Consider the following 24,893-nt stretch of genomic DNA (forward strand, 5'->3'; position numbering starts at 1 on the left):
GGCTGAAAAGCAAAGCAGTGTTTCACTGTATTCTCTGGTTTGAAGTTTCAAGTTGCTCGTCTGACCACACCCTGTAAAATAATGTGCTCTGTTGCACCTGTAACCACACCCACCGATGACGTCACAATGTACTAATGACCACCAGAGTACACGTCTACATCACTGGTGCGAGTTAAGAAATATAATCAAGACTTTCAGTTGGTGCTAAGTTGCTGCTTAAGGTCAGTATAGAAAATGTTTACTGATGTAGTCTGAGATGTAAAGGGAAAATTTTGGTCGGAGATCGAAAAATATGGCGCTAATGTCATCCATTATCACGCCGTACTGCTGTTTGTTGCAAGAAAATATAAAGCACAGGAACCCCACTCAAAATTCTCACTCAAAATAAACTGTGAGGGAATGTTAATATACTCAAAATCGTCACTAAAGTAAATCAAAGGGAGGTCTGATTTTAAGGAAATAACTGAGCTTTTTTTTCATCTTCCATACTCATTATCATTATTATTATTATTATTATTATGTGCATTTGTCCTGCGATATAATACAACTAAGTGCATTCCATTCATTAGAAATGAATTTCAACCCCAGACAGTAAAAAGTGACACATTATGATTAAAAACAAACAAACAAGAAAACTATACCACAATATATACATTTTATATCTCAACACAGTGCTATGACGTAATCAGCTCATTACAGGCGAAGTCACTGGATTTACTCAAAAAATAATCACTGCAAACTATAGTCCTCGCCTTTCATCCTATACAGCTATGTAATGAAGGAGAGTAAAAGATGCAATTTGTCTGCATGGCTTCACTCTGTCTAACAGATGTGAATGTAAAGTATGCAGGCGGGTTGGTGTTTGTGGTATCAATCCATGCATCCACTCCTCGCCTGGAGATGGGTGTGTCCGACCAAATGTTAGGGGTGAAGGCTCCATTTAGGTTTGAGGCAGTTTCAGAGAGTCACTTGCTTGCGTGTAACGTGTCCTGGAACTTTGTGCTTGTGTAGCGTGCGTGAAAACCTTTTTTATTGATGCTGTCATCTGAGTGAAACTTTAAAACGATGGCATCCCCGGCTGAGTAGACTTCCTCTGGGGCCTGAGGGGAAAGAAAAAGACAAAAAGAGGATGTTTTTGAAGAATAATTTAAACAGTGTTTACTGCATAAGACTGATATTTTTAGCCTTACCCCAGATCCACAGTATCGTCCCAGCCTCGGAGACTTGATGTCAGCGCCGTCGTACAGCTCCACGTAATCATACCCGCAGTCGGCCTCCTCCTCGATCTCAAATACTTGGAAGATGATCTCCACGCCGTAACCCTTCTCAGCGGAGACCACCCACAGGCAGTCGGAGCCGCCGGGGTAGTTGTTATCTCCAAACTGTGCATGAGAGTAGAGATCTTTTGTCTTGACCTCGGCTTTCAGACTTCCTCCACATTCTGGGAATTCACAACCACAAAATTAGAGGGTCAAAAAGAGGATCTCGTAAAAACGTGAGGAAAGAATGCGACTTTCTAAACACGGCAGCAAACAAACCCTTAGCTGGAAATGTCTCATTTTTGGTATTCTATTCTTTCTCTAAAGTGCCATTTTACTCATTTTCCAGACTATTTTGGGGGTAGAAAAGTTCTGCCCACCTGCTCTGTATGACGCCTCAAAGCCTCTCTTCTGCACTGAGTTGTCAGAGAAGAAACGCAGGAACATTTTGTTGCCAGTGGAGATGACTGGAGAGGGCTTTTTGGTGCCACAGAAGCGCCCGAGACTCGAGGCGCGTGAGTCTCGCCCGTCGTAGATCTCCACATGGTCGTAAGTGCACTCCAGATGAGCCTCCATGTCGATCTCGTTGAAAACCTGCGAGACATTTTCATAAAAAAAGCTATGAATTACCTCGATAAGATGCCTTTCAAGTCTTTAAAGGTACAGTGTGTAGGATTTGGCAGCATCTAGTGGTGTGGTTGAAAATTTGCAACCACCTGAGTACCCCAGAATTTGAAAATACAGCCCTCATCCTGCAGCTCTCCTCTCTCTGTCCTAATCCCCTCCCACCAGATTAGCATGGGCATATGCACGCTACCTGTACGAGTACTAGAAATTCATTTCAAACATCATCCTGATCGTGATTGTGATCCCGATGCCGTTATAAAGCGGTACTACCAGTACTACCATCCTGTTTTCAAACTTGTGGGCCTGTAAAGCCGTTTGAGTTGACATACTGAGATTTCAATACAACAATATCAGCAAAGCGTTTCAGAGATGGAGAGAAAGTGTTGTTGTCTGGCCTTCTGCTAACCGTAGCCATCATGACTGCGCCACAGTTGTGAGGTCCGTTCTCTTTGTACATCCACGGTGAGCTCACGCAGAAGGCTAAACTACAAGAGAGATGGAGAGAAAATGATGCTTTCCCCAAGCTACTGTCGTAGCTACGGTAGCCGTGCGCAGAAGGCTAAACTAGTAGCAACATTTTCTCTCCATCTCTGAGACACTTGGCCGATATTGTCCCAAAAGAGGAAGATGGACTTGTCAAAAAGAGAGTCTCTCTTTTTGACAAGTCCATCTTCCTCTTTTGGGTTGCTTTGCGGTGTTGGCAGTTGTTGCCAATGCTGGAATAGCAACTTTTCCTGCAGGATGTTCCGCCCTTGAATCAGGCTTTCTCCATCTGAAGGGACGTGTACACGCATCTGCATTTCTAGAACAGCCAATAGGAACGCTCTCTCTCTGAAATGACCTGTGATTGGCCAAAGTCTCCCGTCACGGGCAAGATTTTTTGAAAGCCTGAAAACAGAGCCATGATGAGGTGCAGAAGTCTCTTGAATTACAATATGCTGATAGGTTATTATGGAATTTTTGCCCAATGAAGCCAAACATATACTGCCTACCCCTGCTTTAAATGGAAAAAAAACCAAACAAACAAACATTGACATACTAGTTTGATACGATGACCCGGGGTTGTGGACAGAGACCAGGTGCAGGCCTTCTTGCTGGGATACTTATCAGGCCAGTTGGGGCTGCTCATTGTGCCTGACACAGTGTTCACAGCATGATCACAGCCCGCTGGAAAACAAAGCGAAACAACATATCAGAACAAAACAATGAAAGCTGCATCACTGAAAGGTCACATCATTTCCTCCTCTTCAACACAAGCGTCCTGGTATTTCCCTTTGAATTGGCATCCATCCAGTCATAAAACTACTTATAAGTAGTCCCTAAGAAGATCATCCACACTGAGAAAATACATGTATGTAAAAATAAGATCTAACAAAGTAAGGAAGTTGCATGCCCCAGCCTCTGTCCCCCTCATGACTTTAAATGATTCCAGCAGCTGATTCTCACGAGGTCAGGGGCGGGCTGATAAACTCAAAGGACTGGATGGAAAAGGTGAAGACTTTCTGTAATTTAAAAACATATGAGTGGACAGCAGAAACTGTACCCTCCTTGCAGTCGTGCTTATTATCGTGCAGCATGAAGCCGCTGCGGCACTGACAGCTGTAGCTCCCGAAGGTGTTCACGCATTCATGCTGGCAGCCTCCGTTTTCTTTGGAGCACTCGTCGATATCTGTTGAGACGTTTCAAGAATTTTAATTCAAGATTCCTTCGCACAACATGTGAATCTGTCACAATAAGCTGCAAAACATCATCAAGTTAACATTTTAGGCCAATAAGATCTGCTGCTGAGTGCAGAGACAAAGGCTTTCTGTGTTACTCAAGGAGGAAGAATCTGCAGTCTGAAAACACACAGCAAAACATCTCCTGGGTTAGAGCCTCATGTTAGTATTTTTGAAAAGCTCAGTTCTTCCTCTCCATGGAAACAAAATTGGAGGGTTGTCATAACAAAGCATATCTACAATTTGCGTCTCCACATGTTTCCACATTTTTAGATGGGCTATCAATATTTTTTTTTAATCACAAAAAAGCAATCCAGGAGGAAATTTATTGGACAAAAAAATGATGATCTGTGGTCTGATTAGCAGAACACATTTATTTAAGATGGTATAAGGACTCTCCATATAATTTATAATTTTGTTGAATAGCATTTTTTTCAATGAAATATTCTTCACAATATTATAAATATTATAAATATTATAAATTAGGGCTGTCAAAGTTGACGCGATAATAACGCGTTAACGCAAATTTGGTTTAACGCTGCTAATTTCTTTAACGCATTAATGTAATCGATTTTTCGGAGGTTGTAGCGGGCTCAGTTTTAAAGCTAGAGTGATATGATACCAGTATGGTACCAACCATGTCATACTAGCTTGTTGCAAAGGAGACTAAATAACGCTCCAAACTTGCGCTACATTTTGGCAGGGAAAAACTGGCGTGGCCATTTTCAAAGGGGTCCCTTGACCTCTGACCTCAAGATATGTGAATGAAAATGGTTCTCTGGGTACCCACGAGTCTCCCCTTTATAGACATGCCCACTTTATGATAATCACATGCAGTTTGGGGCAAGTCATAGTCAAGTCAGCACACTGACACACTGACAGCTATTTTTGAAATCAAAATGAAATCAAATCTTCACAAAGAGTCAAACTGCCTCCATTGTTGAGTCAGACACTGAAGACAGCTGCCTGCTTTGGTATTGGTGTGAGGTGATGGTTTTGCCCTTCTTACTGTACTGTACCATTATTCTTTGACATGATATAATAGTATTTCCTTCCTGAATACTTTCCTCCTCAGGTCTTACCAGAGAAGAAGTGAGCCTTGAAGCCCCTCTTGGAGACGGTGTTGTCAGACTTGAACTCGATCCTCATGTTGTTTTGTTGAGAGGTGATGACCTCGGGTTTCTCCGCTCCGCAGAACTTCCCATGAAGCTCCGAGTCTGAACTCAACCCACTGCGCACCTCCACATAATCATATTTACACACCTGATGGTAAACACTGGACAATTTTACTTACTACAAAGGAAAAGTGGCCTGTGAAATTTCATGATTTCATGATTTTAGCAGGATATCTGATAACATGTCTGCAGAGAGACAATGATATATAGAAAAACATCGCTTTCATTAACTCACATCATTCCCTTCGGTCTCAAACACATCGAACACCAGAGTGATGCGATACTGGATGGGTGCCACCAGCTGCCACACGCAGTTCTTGTTGGGAGGGTATTCTTTGGGCCACCCGGGGGTGGTGAGGGAGCCGTTCAGCTTGGTGATGAAGCCGCCACAGGCAGCTGCTGGGGGGACAAAACACTGATTTTAGTGGTAGAAGTGGGACAGAAAAAACATTTGCATAACATAAATTACATCACTCACTTGTTTGAATTTGTGAGTCTTTTATTTAATCGTTTAACTGCAGAAAAAGATGACCTCTTACTTTACAAAGAGATAAAGTATAAGAAATAAAGTTATAACCAAGTATAATCGATGTAATAAATAATAGTGGTATTAGAATTAATCAATCATGATCAAAGGCTGCAGAATAACATTTTATTTATTTTTATAAAATCAAGGAACGCACCAAATTGTAGAGAAGGGAAATGTAATTCCTATTTGTACTGTTGATATTAATCAAATCAGTGCTGTATCACAGCTCAAGAAGAAGTTGCAGCAGGGGAGCACTGCCCTCTGGTGGTAGAAGAGAGAGAGACTACCAGATAATCATGTCTCAACAGTGCAAAAGAGATGAGACCTCCATCTCACAATGCCTGTGTGTTAGTGTGTTTATAACAAACACACAGGCATTATGAAAGAGCAGCATTTGTACAATTGGATTAATGGAAAACGACTTTCATTTTTCATCATGAAAGATTTTTGACTTTATTGTCAAAGTCGATACTTCCCAGCTGCTCTCCTCAGGCCTGTCTGAGGTTTTGTTGTTGCTTTGGTTGGTGTTTATTTGTTGTTTGTAGGTAGTTAGCTTAGCTTAACACAAAGACTGGAAATAGGTGGAAACAGATGCTAATATATGGATTTTATTATGCTTGGACAGAGCCAGGCTAGCTGTTTCCCTCTGTTTCCAGTCTTTAAGCTAAGATAAGCTAACTCGTTGGAGGCTGTAGTCTTATAATTAACAGAACTCTGATCTGATCTTGAACTTCTCAATTTACTCTCCTCCAGAATGTGAATAAGTGTATTTCCCAAAATGGCAAATTTTCATTTGAAGAACACCACCGTGATCAAAAGGGTGCATTGGAGCACCTGATACGACTGTTATCAGGCCGTTAAAGGGGAACACCACCTAAATTAAGAAAACCAATGCGTTATTTCAATGGCCCCGGGAAGTTCAATCAATAGTTGTGAACATGAGCTACTCTCTCTCTCTCTCTCAAAGCAAGAAACCAGAGAAGTAAGTCTCAAACTTGTGATGTCATCAGGTAGAAAGTCTGCAGCTCCACCATAGACAATGAATGAGAGACTGATTTTATGACCCACAGAATGATTGTTTTCTTTTTTTATACCCAAATGAGCTTTATTTTATTGTAGTTTTCTCAGTTGTGAAACAGAAAATGTTCCCATATACTCAGGACATTCCTCTGGGTGCTCTCATTGTCTCTGGAGCAGCTCCACACGTTATACCCTCTGACATCACACATTTTTAGCACTCTAGTTTTTGGAACTCGGAGAGAGTTGTTCGTGTTTGCTTATGTTTTTTGGACTGTCCTATACAGTAGGAATATCATGCATGAATTTTGATAACAAAAATAAAAAGGCTTCTTTAGGTTTAGAAAACAAAACCACTTGGTTAAGTTTAGGGGAAAACATCGTGTTTTGGCTTAAAATGACTGCTGAAAGTTTAAAAAGTGAAAGCAAAACTCAATACTTGTGAACACAAAGACAACGACACATTGTTGGTTTCGCACAGGATGCAAACCCCTGCCTCCTGGGTGAAAACCCTGTGTTTTGTGTCCCATCCATCACCTCTGACCTCAACCCAATATGGAGTTTCACGCCGTCTATACTACAGCGTCTGACTTCTGCTTCTGCTCCTATCATAATTACTACGGTCACTAGAGGTCTTTGTTGTGTTCTTTTATACTTAAAAGAATATACCATCACCACCATACCATATACCATGTCAATAGATAATAAAACCTACTATTGGGTGTAGTAGGTCCCTATTGACCCACATCTATGGTGCTTATAGTGACTGATAACACCTATTTAATGGCCTGACAACAGTCTAATCAGCTGATTGGATATGTTGCATTGAGAGGAGGCCACCTCCCTCAGAGCAGAGTGCAGACTCGAGTTAAACTAGCTTGCAGGCTTAGTGTGTGGAGTCGTGCTCTACACTCACTCTCACAGCTGCGTCTGTCGGCTGCCAGCTCATATCCGGGGTCACAAGCACACCTGTAGCTGCCCAGCGTGTTCAGACAGCGCTGCTCGCAGTGACCGTTGTTGGGTCTGGAGCACTCGTCCATCTCTGGCAAATGAAAAATCATCAAAAACTAAACCAGGAGTGCTTTTAATTTTGGACAGTTTGTGAACGAAATGACCTTCTGACCTTTAAAAAAGTTGGCTGCAAACCCGGCTTTGTTGACCGAGCCGTCAGACACAAACTTCAGCCAGAGCTGGTTGGAGCTGCTTTTGATGTCGTCGGGTTTGTCGTAGCCGCAGAAACGGCCGAGCAGCGGGCTGGTCTCTGAGCCGCCGTCCCTCACCTCCACGTGGTCGTAGGCACAGCTGTCATGTCTCTCAATCTGAAGTGGAAGCAAGGACACGATAGTGATGTTTCAACAGGCCTCTTCCTCTTTTCGAGGACTGCATAATTTTCTTAATATGGGCAAAAGTGATTTTTTACCTCAAACGACTGAAAGGAGAGGCCGACATTGAAACCCTCTGCTACTGTGATTTTCCACACACACACTTTGTTGGACTGGTAGTCATCGGGATAATTGGGGGACTGGATCTGGCCGCTGTCCCGCTTCACCTCTCCACCACAGATGGCTGCACGGGAGGTGACAAATGATTCGTTTCATCCAGAGATTGGCTTTCTATATTTCTACCTTCAGCTGTATTATACAGTTAAAAAGGAAATGTAAAACCTGCTGCGACTGCTGATGGTTCAGATGAGAATGTAGCATACAAAAAGTGCATATTAAAACCTGCGTATTGTCAGCGTCGTACCTTCATAGACTGCTGAAAAGCCTTTGCCCACCCAGCTGCTGCTGCTTCTGAATTCAATCCACAGTTGACTGTCCGTTGAGATGATCGGCTCTGGAAGTGTGTCTCCGCAAAAACGGCCTGCCAAAGTAAAGATCATACTTCACAGTGCTTAAGGAGTATTTGACACAGGAATGACACTGCATCAAGTTAATGACAGATTTTTGGGTGATACTCAGCGGAGAGAGAGAGAGAGAGAGAGAGAGAGAGAGAGAGGAGGTCTGTTGTAAATCAAAGTTAAAGACCTTTCAGAGGAGCTTTTCTCCAGAACCCGTCTCGGACCTCCACGTGGTCGTACCAACACAGGTGACTCCTGAAGAGGTCCATGGAAGTAAAATTCAGAACAATCTAAAGAGACAGAAGACACACACGGAGGGAGGATTGTTACGAGAAAAAATTGGTATCAAGATTTAACATCTATCAAATTCAAATTAGGGCTGCCCCCTCTTAGTCGAATAATCTGTCGTTTTGGTTTAATCGACTAAGATTTCTTTAGTCCATTAGTTGTTTTTATGCTTTTTAATGCTGAATGTCTCATTTCCAAAAAAAATATTGTATATTTTTTTTACACACATCTGTGCATCATATCACTGCTGGTATGTTTGTAATAATTCATTGAAGTTAAAGAGTCTGGAGTTGACTGTATTTGGGATTGGGACAGTTCATATATTGACCATTGGGATATGAGTACTGATATTCATTAACCCTTTAATATCCACACTAAAAAGAAAGCAATGGAAGAAATTTCTCTTTGCATTTTTAAGGCCTTTGGGCAATTATAACAACGATCAATGTTTCTTTTTTTAAACACACCCCACAGTTTTTTTTAATATAGCCCTATATTTAACGGTTGAGATGACGCTTCAAGGTAAAAGAAAATTGTAAACCATGTACTGTTATTATGCTAGTAATAGGTTAATGTACCAACATGTCAATTTGTTACCATGAAATTAGTAGTATTACCTGTACTAGCATCATTTCCATGTAGTTATTCTAGATATTTACCATATTTACAGTAAGCTACTTTGAAAACGTGAAAAATCATACTGATATACATATTTTTTAATCAAATATTTAATGGAATAACATAAAATATTTGATATTAACAAATTATAATAACAACTGTGATACAAGTTTTTATTTCATAAAAAATGTCAATTTATTATCTTAGCATCACTACTAGAGCATGTTTTCTAGACAGTAAAACATCATACGTATTACAGCAATTTCAGCATATATATATATATATACTGTATATAATGGAATAATATTAAATGTATCATATTAACAACAATGAATGATCAAACATACATAATTCTGTTCAGTAAGACCTCTGAGACTATAGTATTATGAAAATATAACCTAACATAACCTTTGAAAATTAGACCAAACAGAGTCCTTCATGTCTGGAGTAATGTTATTGTTGTTAACTTCCTGTGAGAAGGCGAACTAAAAAGGCATGCTATGTTAAGACACAGCAACATCTAGTGGATTTCTTTTAGCATAACATGCTTAAGCCAAGTGGTAGAGATGGCTCACTGAGGTCGAGTTAAGTTCAACACATTTTTCAGTAAGATACAGTAACTCAAAATGTACTTTACTAAACGGTCGACCAGAACATTAAAGGGTTAAACTTGATAAATTTGGTGAATTGTCTATCGGCCATATTGAATTGATGCTTGCACTTGTTTACCACCGCTCACCTTCTCTCCGGGAGTGACAGAAATCCTCCAGACACAGTGGGCGTAAGCTGAGTAGCCATTCGGAAAACCGGGAGAGGAGAAGTTTCCAGCACTCTCCTGCAGGCTGTCCCCACACCCTTTATACCATAACATACACATGGTTATATATTACAACAGACCGGAGACATAGCATTAAAGTCCCATAATGAACAGAACAGAGGAGATTTTACACTGTTTGTTTTATGATGTGTAATATCTAATTGGCTTTGAACATGATAAAAGTCTAAAATCAAGGTGTTATCATTCGGGTGAATGTATTTTCGACTCATATAATGCAGCTTACTTGCACACTTGTAGAGTTTGCGGGCTTGTGCAATGTCCCCTTTGCTGAGCCTGGTCCTCTGTCCAATAGGTGGCCGGACTCCATTAACGTCATAACGGGGCATGATGGTGTCTAAGAAGATGCCTCTGTTGCAGACAAACCACAATATATCTAATAATTAAAAAATCAATTACAGCACCTGAAGCCTGATGAGGAAAACATCATCTCACTACGCTGATGTGCAGAAAGATGTGTTCACACCGAGAGACAGATTTCTTTTTTTTTTTGATCCGACTCCCACTCAACACCTTGATACTTTATTGATTCTGATAATCTCTCACTGGGTTCGGAGCTCACCCTTGCACAGTTCCCATGGTGATGCACCCATGAATGACAGGCATGTGCAAACAGAGCACTCTGAATGGGGCCTTTCGCCGGTGCCAGCCGGCTCAGTGGAGCCCGCTCCTGAATGCCAGAGAAAAAGGCCACTCCAGCCCAAATTGTTCAACAAAGCCTGAACTGCCAGGCCTTTATTTAGCTTGGCTCGCCTCCATGACCCGGACCAGCAAAGCGGCGATGGAGGTAAAAATCCAAAAGCACAGAGAAAAGCAACGGGGGCAACAACATGCACGAGACAGAAATGAAAAGGAAACTACTGTGAAACTATTTCTGTGACAATAAAGGATCAAATCCCCTGAGGTTCCCTATGGAGGTTGATTAGCGGAGCTGAATGAAAGGACAAACACCAGGTCAGTGTAGTAGCTCAGCTGATAATGCAGCGTGATATTAGGGGCAGTTAGGCAGGTCAAATGACCATAAAACACATATTAAATGCTGTGCAACACAACTGTGAAATATGTAGTCAATTCAAACTCAAAACTTGAGTAATGTAAAGGAGTTTAGTCACAGATTTATAGAAGAGAGGTGGTGGTGATGATGGCCTAGTTAGAGGAGCAGGCTGGCTCACTGTATGTTGCCAGTTAAAACATACAGGCAGGGTGGACAGAGTGAATCACCAAACCTGCTCAAAATGCCCCGCTGGAGCTGTTTAATGGCCTGTTTATGTGAACCAGGGTAGAGCTGAAAACAACCTGGGGAATAAAAGTGATGAAATCCTTGCAGCCACTTTAACACAAAACTAACTATAGGAAAGAAAAGCATAAGAAAGCATCACTATGCCAACCTGGAAAACGTATTCCTTGCGTAATGCATGATGCTGCCAAAGTCGTACACCTCCCCGAGTGAGTCGACCTCGCCTAGCTCCATCTTCAGGAAGTTATACTCCTGTCCTGTTCATATACAGAAAATCAGTGGACTAAATGCAAAGAGAATCATCACACACATGTTTTCACACTTTTTCCATGTCAACACTGTAACAGTACCTGGTTGGATGTTGTCTCTGACGATGCTTACGTGCTCGTCTCGGTCCGGACGCGTGTGCTCGTGCCAGAAACCGATCACGTGGCCGAGTTCATGCACCACAATACCAAACTTATCACAGTTCTTTCCTATAGAGATGGCCTGAGGGCCGCCGCCTCTCCTCCCCACGTAGGAGCAACACCTGCAGGGGGCGACACTGGTTAGCTCCACATAATACAACCTACAGAACAATCACTGATTCTTTGCTTCTAGTGAATATTATAGGACCATACCGCCATGCGTTTGCAAGTTTAAACTCCTTAATTATAAGTTATCTATACTTTTCATTTTTGTTAAGCTTTGTAAAATGCAGGTTTTACAGTGCTTCAGTTCTTGGATGTAATTTTCCTATTCCAGGCCAGCTGGTTGGACTGTTATCAGGTCATTTAATGGGCGTTATCAGTGGTTATCAGCCTCATAGATGTGGGTCAGAAGGGGCCTGCTACATCCACTAGTAGGTTTTATCATCAACTCACATGGTAGATCATCGAAAGAAGTGATAAAAGAACAAGACAACAACCTGTAGCGACCGTAATAATTATGACTGGAGCAAAAGTGGAAGTCAGGTGCTGTATTGTAGTATAGACAGCGTGAAACTCCGTATGGGGTGGAGGTCGGTGGGTGGGAGGTGATGGATGGGGCACAAAACACAGGACTTTTACCCAGGAGACCGGGGTTAGCATCCCATTTGAAACCAACAATGTGTAGTTGTCTTTATATTCAAAACCTTAAGTTTCACTTTCACTTTTCAAACGTAGTTATTTTAAGCCAAAACACGATGTTTTCCCCGAAATCTAACCAAGCTGTTTTGTTTGTGTTCAATACGTAGCATTTCATTCAGTTTTACAACATGTTAGAAGGTGTGCTTTTAAGTTTCACTTTCACATAGGCCCCGAATGACCCACAACTATTAGGTGAATAAGTAAGCGTTAATGTACAGGGAGCCGGTCATTGTTGTGAAATAAATGATGAGGTCCGCTACCTGTACATTATCCCGCTCACTACACAGCTACTTACTTAAGAAATCAATAATTTGACACAAAAATGGTCCTCCAGAGTCCGACATCAGAACTGCGTCGGTCTGTTATACATAGCAACGGTCCGCTATAAAGAAATAACAGCCCACAGAATGCCGCGATTGACCAATCAGAATCGAGTATTCAACAAAGCCGTGTAATGACGACTGATATTGCGCATTTAATGAGCTGATGACATTCCAATCGGCTGCCCAGACAGCCATTGCCTTCTATTTACATCTGTGTATATTTTTTATTATATGTCTGTGTACTTCGATAGTTAATTAGCCGACTTTTCAAACTTGCTTGAGTTTTTAATTTGTTAGCTCTGTTTTGGTCTCCACCAACTCCTGAGGGAAATATCGGCCTATTTTGCTGCAAAATGTTCCACTACGATCACCAGCGACATTATCTGACTACCGTTTGGTGCTGGGCAGGTGGTGTATCTTGTTTTCTTCTTGTTAATTGCCTGCTGTGGCTGAAAATAACAGAGATGAGAACAGTGAGAGTGAACTAGACAGTAAAGTTGTGTGCCGGAAAACATAAACCGTGAGCTGAAAGTAGATAAAACGCTCTGTGACTTTCACATCATATGAAAATGAATGGAAATCATTGGACGCCTTGCACAGCAGAAACAAAATCTATATACATGTCTAAAAAACAATAGTATGGTTGTCTGTGATTTAAGTGGAGTCACTGGCCTACAGGCTGAGGCAAATGCTTTAAATGGTTAATGAGCTCCCAACTCACCCACAAGGTCGGTAGGTGAAAACAATGTAGCTTTCTTCAGTCGTCCTCTCAGTGAACGTTACACAAGTGTGTTTCTCCCAGTGACGCATCGCCTGACGGAAAATGGCTCTCTGACTGCCTGAAAGGAATTAGAGTTTGACAGCTTCAGCAGGTCAAAACCGCAGCAGGCAACGGACACATGGCTGGCTGTATATAGCAGACAACTCCCCTGTAAGAATATAGGAATATTTTTGTGTTTTCAGTCAGAACTCACCGGTGAAATTCCCACTGATCACGTACGGGATGATGCCATCCGGCCACACTCGCTCAGGTCTGGAGGTGGCTGCTCTCCGACGACGACGGAGACCCTGTCTATCTGCAGCTCTGTTACTCCTGACGCCCTCATTGGAAGTGGAACTGTTAACTGTTAAAAGAAATCTGCACTGATCATCAAGCCTTTATTTGAACTCAATAAACAGTCAGTTATTATTCCTAGATTAGTAAACGTATTCCTGCTTTGATACCTGAGTCTGTGTGGTTGGTCTGGACGGCGTGCTGTGCACCAGCACTGATGTGGGCTTCTTTGAACATACGGAGGTCGTCTTCATCAAGGGCGATATCTCCCATAAAGGCAGCTGGGGCAAACCGATGAACACACAGATACACAACACATGAAATTATAGTAAAAAATAAAACAATAAATTGATACGTTTGTTGAATATGAAGCTGCAGCTGGGAGCTGGTTAGCTTAGCTTAGCCTGGAAACAGGTGGAAACAGCTAGCATGATAAACTAAATCTACCTGCGTCTCTAAGACTCACTTATCTCATTCATACAAAACCCAGAGTGTAAAACGTTTTTTTTGGAGGTTTATGTGCGCAACTAAAATAAAAAATAAAAAATAAAAAGTGAATTAGTGGGTGTTGGAGGTTTTTTAACCTTTGGACAGAGTCTGTTTACCCCTTTATGCTAAGCCAAGTTAACCATCTGCCGGCTGTAGCTACATATTTAATGAACAGATATAATAGTGGCATTGATCTTCTTATCCAACGCTTGGCAAGAAAGCATATTCCCAAAATGTCAAACAATTACTTTAAAAGGTGCAGTGTGTAGGATTTGGCGGCATCTAGTGGTATGGCTGCAGGTTGCAACCAACTGAGTACCCCTCCGCTCACTCCTCCCTTTCAAGACTGTGGTAACGTGAGCCGCAGAGTGCAAGACCGTGGTAACGCCGTTCGCCTTGCTCAGAGGCCATCCTTACTATAATAACACTACTGTAGGAGCAACGGAAGTTTACGGAGCACCCCTAGGCCCCTAGGAGAACATTTTTATTAACTCGAGTTCGTAACTCGTTCCCTCAAGTTACTTCATAGTGCACTTCCTCCAATCATTCCTGACAGTCCACACATTGCTGATGTACGGACCCCCCTAGATGATGTACTTGGGTAAAGTTGGAAAGTACTACACTGTATAATACTGAAGTTATTGAATATTTTTCCCATTCAAAATTCAACAAAATTTAGCAAAAGCATATTTTTCCAAACTAAGTGTTGTAGTACAACTATGAGGAGATCATTGATATGTGAAGTAATTTTGGTGGTACAACACTGTATAATACTGAAGTCATTGAATATTTTTCTCTTTTCGGCGTTGCATTTTGTAGACGGTCCCTGACCACTCGTCTCACAGCCGGCTGCGCATAGAGACCAATATAATGTGTTCAGCTCGGAGGACGGCTCGTTTTGATTAAAAGGAGGTTGTAGCTTGTTGTCTACCTTACTACGGTTAGAAAGAGCCCTTGTTTGTGTTTCAACAATGTTTCGTTTATGAGTTATTGATCTAGCAAGTTTGAAACTGATAATATCTTTCCAACTTTACCCAAGTACATTATCTAGGGGGTCTCCGTACATCAACAATGCGTGGACAGTCAGGAATGATTGGAGGAAGTGCACTATGAAGTAACTCGAGGGAACGAGTTACTATCTCGAGGGAACGAGTTACTATCTCGAGGGAACAAGTTACTATCTCGAGGGAATGAGTTACTTAACTTGAGGGAACGAGTTAATAAAAATGTTCTCCAAGGGGTCTAGGGGGGCTCCGTAGAAGTCAGACGGCGAATGGCGGTACCATAGTTTTGCACTGCAGCTTACATTACTGCAGTTTCACAAGCGTGTCGGAGAACTACGGTGTCCTTCAGGTAACGTAACATTGCAAAAGCCTCTCTCTAGAGCCAGTGTTTGGTTTGTCCGTTCTGGGCTACTGTAGAAACATGGCGGAGCAACATGGTGGACTCCGTGAAGAGGACCCACTCCCTAGATATTATGTGCTCATTCTAAGCTAATGAAAACACAACAATTCTTAGTTTCAGGTGATTATTCACTAATGAAAACATAGTTATGAATATTCCATTTCTGCTAATAAAGCCCGAAATGCTACAAACTGTTCCTTTAGGTTAAGTGTGTAATTAGAAACCTTAACCTGAGGAAAACTAAACTTTAGCCCACCCTCATGCAGTAATATTATGCTCTTTGAGTATAGTGGGTTAAATAAATTGCCCCGCACAGGCAGAACCAGTTTCAACTGATTTTTAAACTTTATCTCTGAATTTCAGTAGTTTTTTTTCTCGTGCAAACATGAGCCAGAAGTCACTGCATCCTTTAGTGTATGTCAGTGCATATCTCTGTCCTGGAAAGAGTTGGTCTCCATGTGTCTGTTTGATCAGCAAACACTCCTCCTGAGCACACAAACTGAAACATATTGTGGGGCTGTCCAGCTACTGTGTCATTTTAAAGAATGAAGATGTGAACTGAATACTTTACAGGATTGTGATCACGCTGTGCTGGACTTAGCTAGAAAGATAAAGACCCACTGTAGGAGCTTCATATGAATGGCCTACAGATGACATCGGCATAGTTGTGTGTTTCCAAAATGTACAGAACACAACTTGTAGTAAAGTGCCTTGGTCAATAAGCAGAGATATGTTTTCATATTTATGCTCAGCAACTCATTAACCAGGAGTGACGTCCTTTACGTCGGAGCAAAGACCTTTACATGCCTGATAAGGTGAAGTAGTACATCTTTCAACAGCTTTACTATAAAGACAAAACATATTTCTCAACATGTCAAATTAGAGGAAACTTGTCTAAAATGAATCACTTGTGACCATCTGGATTGTGATTATCAACTGAGCACTCCTGTATGCTTGTTTTGTGTGTGTTTAGCATCATGGAGTCCCCAAACACTATTCTATATCTTTTGTACGAGGTTGTTCTTGGTCATGTTTAACAACATAATAATGTCCGTCAGCCTCAGGCTTCATCTTTTCTACAGTAACATAAAATGCCAAGTATAGACCGCCATGTAGCGAGAACGATGACAATCATGAACTGAGTTTGCCCTTTGACACCAAACAGATTTATAAAACAGTGGTTACTGTAGGGTGATCTTCATCCAAGGTCAATATCAACATCATTAACCACTCATTTGCTGTTTTACTTTACCTAACAAAAGATTCATTACTGCCATCGGTGGGAAGATATTAAGTACAATCACTTAAAGGATTGTAGTTAAGTACAGTTAGTTTATCTGATATCTGTAGTTACTTTTCAGATCAAGATAGTACACATGAAACTTCTAAAATTCGACTTGTTAGATTAAACCACACAGCAGTGTATAAACAATTCACCTCACCTGGTTACAATATTAAAATGCTGCTTACACTTCATTGCATCAGTTTGGCCAGTTGATATTTGAAATCAATATCATCATATTTTCCAGTAATGATGTCAGTAATATATATATCATGATAGGATAAGCAAAATAAAACATCAAATAATCAAACTGATGTTCAGTTAAATTAATGTTTCTACATCAGACAAAACTCTTCACACATGTAAGACAAAAACTTCAGTAACTGATTTTGGTAGTTTGTAATTAAGATTTGCTCAGAACCATTAATTAATATGTTCATATTCTTACAATGTGATCCACTGAAATATATATAAGGTATTCTGTATTCTTCTATATATAAGTAATTCTGCATGAAGAGTACTTTTAATACTTTAAGTACATTTTACTGAAAATACTTCTGTACTCTTCAATTACATTTTAAATGCAGGACTTTTACTTTTAATTGAGTATTATTACGATGTTGTATTACTACTTTTACTAAAGTAGAGCGTCTGCATACTTCTTCCACTGATTACTGCAGGATTTAATGTGTTCTTACATTGCAGCGCAGCACAGAAACTGGAAAATAAAAGCGGTGAAGAGTTGCAAATTAAATAGCTTGATTAGCTACTCAGTATGTGCTGAAATAGATGGTTCCTTTCAGATAATTCAGCTGAAGATTGGGAGACAAAAAAGAGCAATCATAACAAATCAAACATGCCAAAAGCAGGAATGATTGTCTGGAACAGAAATTGGGACTAAAGTTGGGTTGTTGGCAACAAAATGTGTTGAAGAGAGGGAAAACCTTCAAATTCAGCCTTAAAATACAAAGTCGAACCACAAAACACAAGACATTAGAATCACAATGGCTAATTCTGAAGCCAAAATTAGGATTTTCTGGCTCCAGTAACTGACAAAGACGACACTGAGTGGTAAAACTAAATCCAGGCTTCACAATGTCTAAACTTATAGGTGACATCACAGACATTTGGACCATAGTTTTCTGTTCCTTAACAGTTTGTTTCCATCATTATGACCTCCTGTATAAATCAGGATCTCATGTTGTACTAGTTGAACACAACAGCTCACTAGAGTCGCTCCCATTAAATAGCTCATTTAGCCGTGTGATGTAACAACCTTTGAAAGTCCAAATGAAAAGACATAGCAGGCCTTGTGTCGGCCTTTGAAGTGAATTCACTCATGCAAAGGGTGACTGTAAATGACTGTCACCCCTGCAGTGTGCACCCCATGCCCTGAAGCCAGAGGGATTTCACCGGCGTCCAGCCGAGGACTGCGCTGGCACGGCCTCAATGACCTCTGGTCTCCAGGCAACTGCCTCAGAGAAGAAGAAGAGTGGTGTGTTTTGGAAGTTTTCAGAAGTCACAAGTGAAAAGGGACTCCGAGCAGCTGGAGGCCCCCTAATAACCAAGTTGTTTGGCATGTTAGATGACGGAAAAAAAAGTTGTATATTCTTTAACACGGGAGAAGGCTTGTTGCAAAGGGATGCCGATTACTTTAGATTTGATATTTCATTCATGATGCATCCATCAGTAGGCTATCCTGTATATCTGCATGTCTATTATCAATATGTTTTATTGAATGTTTCTTTTTCACATTACATTATTCTTTAGACAAACATGTGAAACTTGAATTATTTTAACATATGATTCCTTTAACTTAAATCCAGCAGTAGACTGTCACTAAATACATTTACTTTAGTACTGCACCCAACTTCTAGGTACTTGTTCTTCACTTGAGTACATTCATTCTTAGATATTTGATACTTCTACTCCACTACATTTCAGAGACAAATACTATATGTTTTACTCCACTATATTTATTTGACAGCTGTAGTTATTACAACACTTCGAAGATCAACATTTTGCTCATAAAATATGATTTGCTGTAGACTAAATTATCATTAGGAAAAACACAGAATGCACTTAAATGCATTCAAATTTTGTTTTTTATATATATAATAAAGCATTATAAAAGGGGTCATTCTGTCACCAAATAAATGCTTTTAGTTATGATACTTGAGTATGATTTTGCTGCTAATAATGTTGTACTTCTACTTAGATTATAAATACAGGACTTTTACTTGTAATGGAGTATTTTCATAGCGTAGTATTACTACTTCTTCCACCACTGCCTTGAACTTGAACATTACTTGAGAGCTGTTGAATTAAGGTGATTTGTGTCAACAATGGCTAAAATACACTTGTTTTACATTACTAGTGAACCAACATTAAATAGATCCCCATATGGAAATAAAAGAGTAAGTAAATATAGTGGTACAGACATTTTCAAATACAGAAACACATGAAGAAAATGTAAGGTTGACTGTGAAAATATTAGTGATTTTGCAGTCTCATCTCATGCAGGTTAACACTTGTTGGATAATTGTTAATTAACTAACAATAAGATGAAAATATGGAGGTTATTTCTTTGCATTTTTAGCATGCAAATATTTGTATAGCCTACATGTAATCCTAAATTGCCAACTGTCTTCCCAAGAGCATTTAACTTTATAGCTCAGGGCCTATGGATATTGGTTAAACACACATTATATATACACCAAAAGTAAATGCAAAAAAATCAATAAATTAAAATTCACTGTACCAGCTTTACAGGGATCCTTGTAGTCGATTGCATCACCGAGGTAGGTTAAATCAGTGTCCACAAACTCCCAATCAGCCTCCAGAGAAACGCGCAGACTGCACAGCAGCAACAGAAACGTTGGAGCGACTTCCATTACTTATGATAAAAAAATATCTACAAGAGGTAAAGTTGGTAATTGTAGGAAGAGGAAAAATAGCGCAAATAATAATAAAAAAAGTTCCTCGACAGCAGCGGTGTGATTTTTAGAAACACAGCTCTGTCTCCATTCTGCTGCTGTGACGCGCAGGACGCAGAGCAGAGCGCACACAGTTCACAGCAAAACACACATGCATCTGCAGCCATGAGGGGCACTTCACCTGCAGGCAGATGGGTTATTATGCACGTTTATATAACGTGTGAGCAAGAGTTAAACCTGATTTAGTGCTTCTTTCTTTCTTACTTTATGTGTTAATTTAGATTTTGTTTAGCTCTGGTGGTCCATAGAGGATCATTTTTGGATAATCAGCTTAAAAACAAGAGAAAAGCTTCAATGTCTACACTGTTAAGAATTTCCCAGTAAAATAACAGTAAAGAACTGGCAGAAGGGTTGCCTTTATGTTACTGTAAAAACAACATGTGAGTGAAGAACAGAGCTAATTCACTGATTTTACAATCATGTACAATGTACAAGCCTCACATGTGCAGATCAGGTCCCAGAATTAAAAAAATACTGCATGAAACTGTTACTGATGATACTTTAGACAGTTGATCAGCAGTAAAGTGCTGTTTTTTAAGAAGGCATTATAGTTCAGTTAAAAAACGGCCTATGAGCGTAATTTAACAGATTTTCTTTTGTACTAACAATTAAGCACTGTTTTTAGCAATAACAGGTTAATACTGTTGAAATCCTGCTGTAAATTAACAGCAATTGTTTACAGTGTCATTTAAAAGATATGCTGTATATATGTTCCAACAAATATCCCAGGCTCTTTCTGGAGACTCCTGCTTCAAAGACATTCTCAATGGGTGTTGATTCTTGACCGGATACACCACCTGCAGGTTACAGGGTCCACTCCACACACACACAGCTATAATGTGTGGAGACACTGCCTCATTAGTGCCAGAGCGGATTGAAGAACAGAGCTAGAGAACAATTTAAGAGAGGAAAGGATCCACTTACTGAGTGTGATGAGTTTAATGTCCTCCTCGGCTGCCCCCAAGCTCATCCATCCCTGTAGATGTCACACACAACTGTTGCATTTAGTTTTTCCACTTAAATTTAGAAAATACACATTTTTACAAGAGATAAATCCTGTTTTCTGCTCTTCATCTGAGCTACCTCACTGCTGCACGGTGCCATGCAGTGATGGCAAGAGAAGATTCAGTCTCCTCTATGAACTGTTTTATGTTGGCACTGACAGAAAGGACTACTGCCATGATTTTTTTTTATTTGGGTGAAAGGCCCAACTGCTGTCACTTCAGTTTAGTTGGTGTCAAATGATCTCTCTATTTTAGCAGCTAATGTTGCTTTGAGATTATCAACAGTGTTTAACCGCGTCTTGTAAAGTCTGATGTAACATTCAGGTCTCAAAATGGCCTGTATATTTCAGTCATATATAAAAGGAGATACAAAACTTATTTTTTCTAACACTTTAAAGGAATAGTTCGACATTTTGGGAAATACGCTAGTTGGTTTCATGCCGTGAGTTACATGAGAAAATTAATACCAATCTCACATCTGCTATATAAATATGAAGCTACAACCAGAAGCATATAGGCTAGCTTACATACTGGAAACAATCTGCCAACCAGCACCTCTAAAGCTCACACATTAAAGGGACTGTTTGTAACTTTTTAAGCATATAAATGTACCGGGTCAGGATCCCATGCGCGCATAAGCGCGCTCACAGACGCGCGCTCGCATACGCGCGCTCGCATACGCGCGCTCGCATAAGCGCGCTCACAGACGCGCGCTCGCATACGCGCGCTCGCATAAGCGCGCTCGCAGACGCGCGCTCGCATACGCGCGCTCGCATACGCGCGCTCGCATACGCGCGCTCGCATACGCGCGCTCGCATAAGCGCACTCGTGTTTGGCTGGAGTCACTGCTGCTCTGCCTGCTTGCCTTCACTCACAGTGCGCGTTCTCGCTGTCTCGCTCCACCTCTAGACGTGAACGCACGCTCACTACACACTAGTAAATATCTAGTAAATGTACAGTGGACGTTTGTGCAGAAATAACTGCAGCAGCTCCTCCAGACCAACAGAGGTTTTCCGTGTCTTGTGAAGTGACGGGGCTCCGCAGCGAGAAACGTTATCGTCTCCGACCGGGTGCCGGTGTCTTCCCTGTTCCCTCCGACTGCGGTTGGGAGGCTGAGGCTGGAAAAGCCAACACTAGGATCAACATTGATTCATGGAGAGACCTTTGTCTGGTCAGCTAACATTACTGCCAAGCAGGTGAAATATAGAGTGATATTGTGGTTTTAGTTGACGTGTTTCGCCTCACTGTTTTGAGCGATGCTCGTTCAGGTATATTTAGAGCGAGCAAGCGCGAGCCCGACACTGACTTTCGTTGACTTAATGGCCACAGGTGTCGCTGTTAACAAGCATTTCTGAAAGTTACAAATAGTCCCTTTAACACATCACAGCTCATTGGTTTACATACAAAAAACTGAGTGTAAATACGACAAGTTGCAGTTTTGCCACAGGCAGCAGAAAGCTGATTTAATTTCTTAAATTGAACCTGGGTGCCCCCATAGCGGGGGCAATTGCGTACATCACAACAAACACCAGATAAGGACATGTTAAACATGTAGAAACATATTCATCCTGCACATCCACATAACAGGAAGAAGCTCTGCTAAAAGCTCATAACCATTTTTACCAAAACAAAACACAATTCCAACACCAACCAACTAAATGAGCACAGAGTAAGAACAAGCTAACAGTGCATGCGCGCACATAGTGGTGCTACCCGCACAAACAATATGCCTTTATGAAATCTGAGACTCCACAGACTCCAACTGTGCAAGCCTTATCACTCTACGACCAAACCCACTGAACCAGCAGCCAAAGATGAGAAAAAATAAACTTCATTTTAAACAGCCAAATCCATAAATGATGTCTTCCCTTTGCTGTTTTGTGTTCAAGGGCATATCAACACTGCTAATGGCTACTCCAATGGATCATTTTTGAGTCGATTCCAGCCGTCTATTTTCATTTGGCATGTCATGAAGGAGCATTTGCGCTCTGCCTTCCTCCAGCATCGACCAGCCTATCCTCAGCTTTCCATGTGAAAATATAATCTATGTCTCCATCTAGTGGATTAATTGTGGTACTGCACTCATTCCTAAAGGCATTGGCCTTCAATACAGGCCTGAGCTGTCATTGACAAAGGGGTTATGATTTTCTTTGAATGGGAACATAGAGGTCAGATGGATTGATTTTTCTTGATTGATTGATGTGAATTAAATTAAATGAGTTTTACAGTTACTTGAGAAAATTCCCACCTTAAAGTAGCAGTAGTCAGTATATTTTTGGCATCATTGGGCAAAAATTCCATAATAACCTTTCATGATATTGTAATTCAAGTGTTCTGAGAGATAACTAGACTTCTGCACCTCCTCATGGCTCTGTTTTCAGGATTTGGAAAATCTAGCCCGTGACGGGAGAATTTGTCCAATCACAGGTCATTTCATTGAGAGAGCGTTCCTATCGGCTGTGCTCCAACCATGTGACCGGAACTTGGCGTTGCTTCAACAGATTTCACAATGGCGGCGGCCTCACAAACTTTATAATTTTACAGCTAAACTGTACACTACAAGATGATTCTAAAAACATTTGAGGTGAGAAATAGGCATTAACGTAACATAATATTGATTCATATTTGATCAGCGCTGCCTAGTTTGACCGTTTGGTCGGAGTTCGCGAGGGATTGACAGACGGCTCTCATAGACGGCAGCTGGACAGCGGACCTCAGATCAGCTCTTACTGCTTCTTTTCATCCGGTATGTGAAATCTTGCAGATGCCGTCAGGAGCACCGGAGGACACAGAGGCTTCATGTACTACTGTCACGGTATAGCGACCGTTTTATGAAAATAACTTTTTTTAATCATATTTGCTCCACTCTCGCCTACTTCAGCTTTAACACGCCTCAACTAAAACCTATCTGAGTTTGCTCTGCTTCACTTTATTAGCATCACTCTGTGCACAGGTATAATGTTCAGGTGTTGTGATATGGTTTGCTAGAGGTTTTGGGCTGCAACTGGATCATTCCAAAGGGATATTCACTCTAGAGTTTTGTTAGGCAGAAATTAAGTCTTTCATTTATGCTGTGTTCCATCTTCATTTACTCTGTTCCAGTAACATATTTACTGATGCTTACACCTCTGCAGAAATATCCCAAGTGTTGCCTTTATTATGATACCAAGATTATTCAAATAGACCTTGTAGTTGCAGAGATATACTCTATTCAGTTTGGGCATAGCATTTTTGAGGAGGGGCCTGAGACAGAGGCCTATTTAATTGAAAGTCCAACATTGTAGTGATGAACTGTCAGAACCTCTAATGTAGAATGACTAAATATCGGAAAAGGAATACACTTGTGCTTTCTTGCAGAGAGTTAGAAGATTGATACCACTCTAATACGTTATGTACAGTATGAAGCTGCAGTCAACAGGTGATTAGCGTAGCTTAGCATAAACCGTGGAAGCAGGGGGAAATAGCTAGCCTGACACTATCCACAAAATCCACCTATCAGCACCTCTGATTTTACATCAACATGTTGTATCTTGTCTGTAGTGCTCCTCAGCTCTCACAGTTGATAATAGATCTTTCCTATCTTCATGCTTGAAAGCTCCTTTTTTTCTGTAATGGAGAAATACTGATTCTTTATAGTCTCTTATAGCTATTGTTATTCCCCTTCTCAGGTCAACCCATTAAGAGATTAATCTGAATACTTTCTTTTTTCTGATTCTTAATCAAACTGGAAATTGCACAGAAATTCACAATAATCAGATTTGTTTGTATCCCTCTCCACCAAGTGTGTATAAATCCTTGTGTAGCCTTTCTTTTCTTTTGTGAATCCCTAAAGGTTTCACTGTGTTTGACATTAGAAGGTAATAAAAGTGTTACTTTAGGAGAGACACAACATGTCATTATTCCAGTTTTCACTCAGGTTCTGTTCTTACTTTTAAATAAACTAAACTGAATGACCATTTCATGTTTAAGTGCAATGACTTACGTGGTGCATGTGTTTACCACTAAGTGGCACTGATGGGTAGGTGTAGAAATCGAACCTGTAAGAAAAGTTAAAGAACAAAAACAAACAAAAGTATTAGCAAGAAGAAA

The 24,893-nt window shown here is 40.7% G+C and overlaps 1 protein-coding gene across 4 annotated transcripts; it reads right to left on the minus strand.

Moving 5' to 3' along the window:
* Positions 1–641: 641 nt before the first annotated feature.
* Positions 642–24,840, minus strand: LOC141757571 (bone morphogenetic protein 1-like). 4 transcript variants are annotated; one of them, XM_074618141.1, is made up of 21 exons: positions 24,787–24,840; positions 20,725–20,776; positions 13,800–13,910; positions 13,550–13,699; positions 13,297–13,414; positions 11,494–11,672; positions 11,295–11,400; positions 10,133–10,257; positions 9,811–9,926; positions 8,353–8,455; positions 8,072–8,188; positions 7,746–7,891; positions 7,449–7,644; positions 7,242–7,367; positions 5,015–5,178; positions 4,687–4,867; positions 3,430–3,555; positions 2,926–3,053; positions 1,640–1,853; positions 1,191–1,441; positions 642–1,100 (listed from the first exon to the last, which is right to left on the minus strand). In XM_074618141.1, exons 1-21 carry the CDS (start codon positions 24,793–24,795, stop codon positions 966–968), a joined length of 2,853 nt encoding a protein of 950 aa, XP_074474242.1. In that variant the 5' UTR covers positions 24,796–24,840; the 3' UTR covers positions 642–965. The 4 variants fall into 4 exon arrangements, with proteins under 4 accessions (XP_074474242.1, XP_074474241.1, XP_074474240.1 ...); XM_074618140.1 differs by lacking the exons at positions 20,725–20,776; positions 24,787–24,840 and adding an exon at positions 19,566–19,854 and having other exon boundaries at positions 5,015–5,175; XM_074618139.1 differs by lacking the exons at positions 20,725–20,776; positions 24,787–24,840 and adding an exon at positions 19,566–19,854.
* Positions 24,841–24,893: the final 53 nt, after the last annotated feature.

Source organism: Sebastes fasciatus, chromosome 19 (assembly GCF_043250625.1).
Source record: "Sebastes fasciatus isolate fSebFas1 chromosome 19, fSebFas1.pri, whole genome shotgun sequence".
Lineage (NCBI taxonomy): Eukaryota > Metazoa > Chordata > Actinopteri > Perciformes > Sebastidae > Sebastes > Sebastes fasciatus.

What these genes read in the sequence shown, in the direction of transcription:
- LOC141757571 (XM_074618139.1), bottom strand. Translation starts at nt 19,698, where the DNA reads ATGGAAGTCGCTCCAACGTTTCTGTTGCTGCTGTGCAGTCTGCGCGTT. An exon ending in CAAGGCTCACTTCTTCTCTG is followed by an intron (nt 3,556 to 4,686) that starts GTAAGACCTGAG and finishes ACGTCTCAACAG; the next exon opens with ATATCGACGAGTGCTCCAAA. An exon ending in CGGGTCATCGTATCAAACTA is followed by an intron (nt 1,854 to 2,925) that starts GTATGTCAATGT and finishes AATGTCTCGCAG; the next exon opens with GTTTTCAACGAGATCGACAT.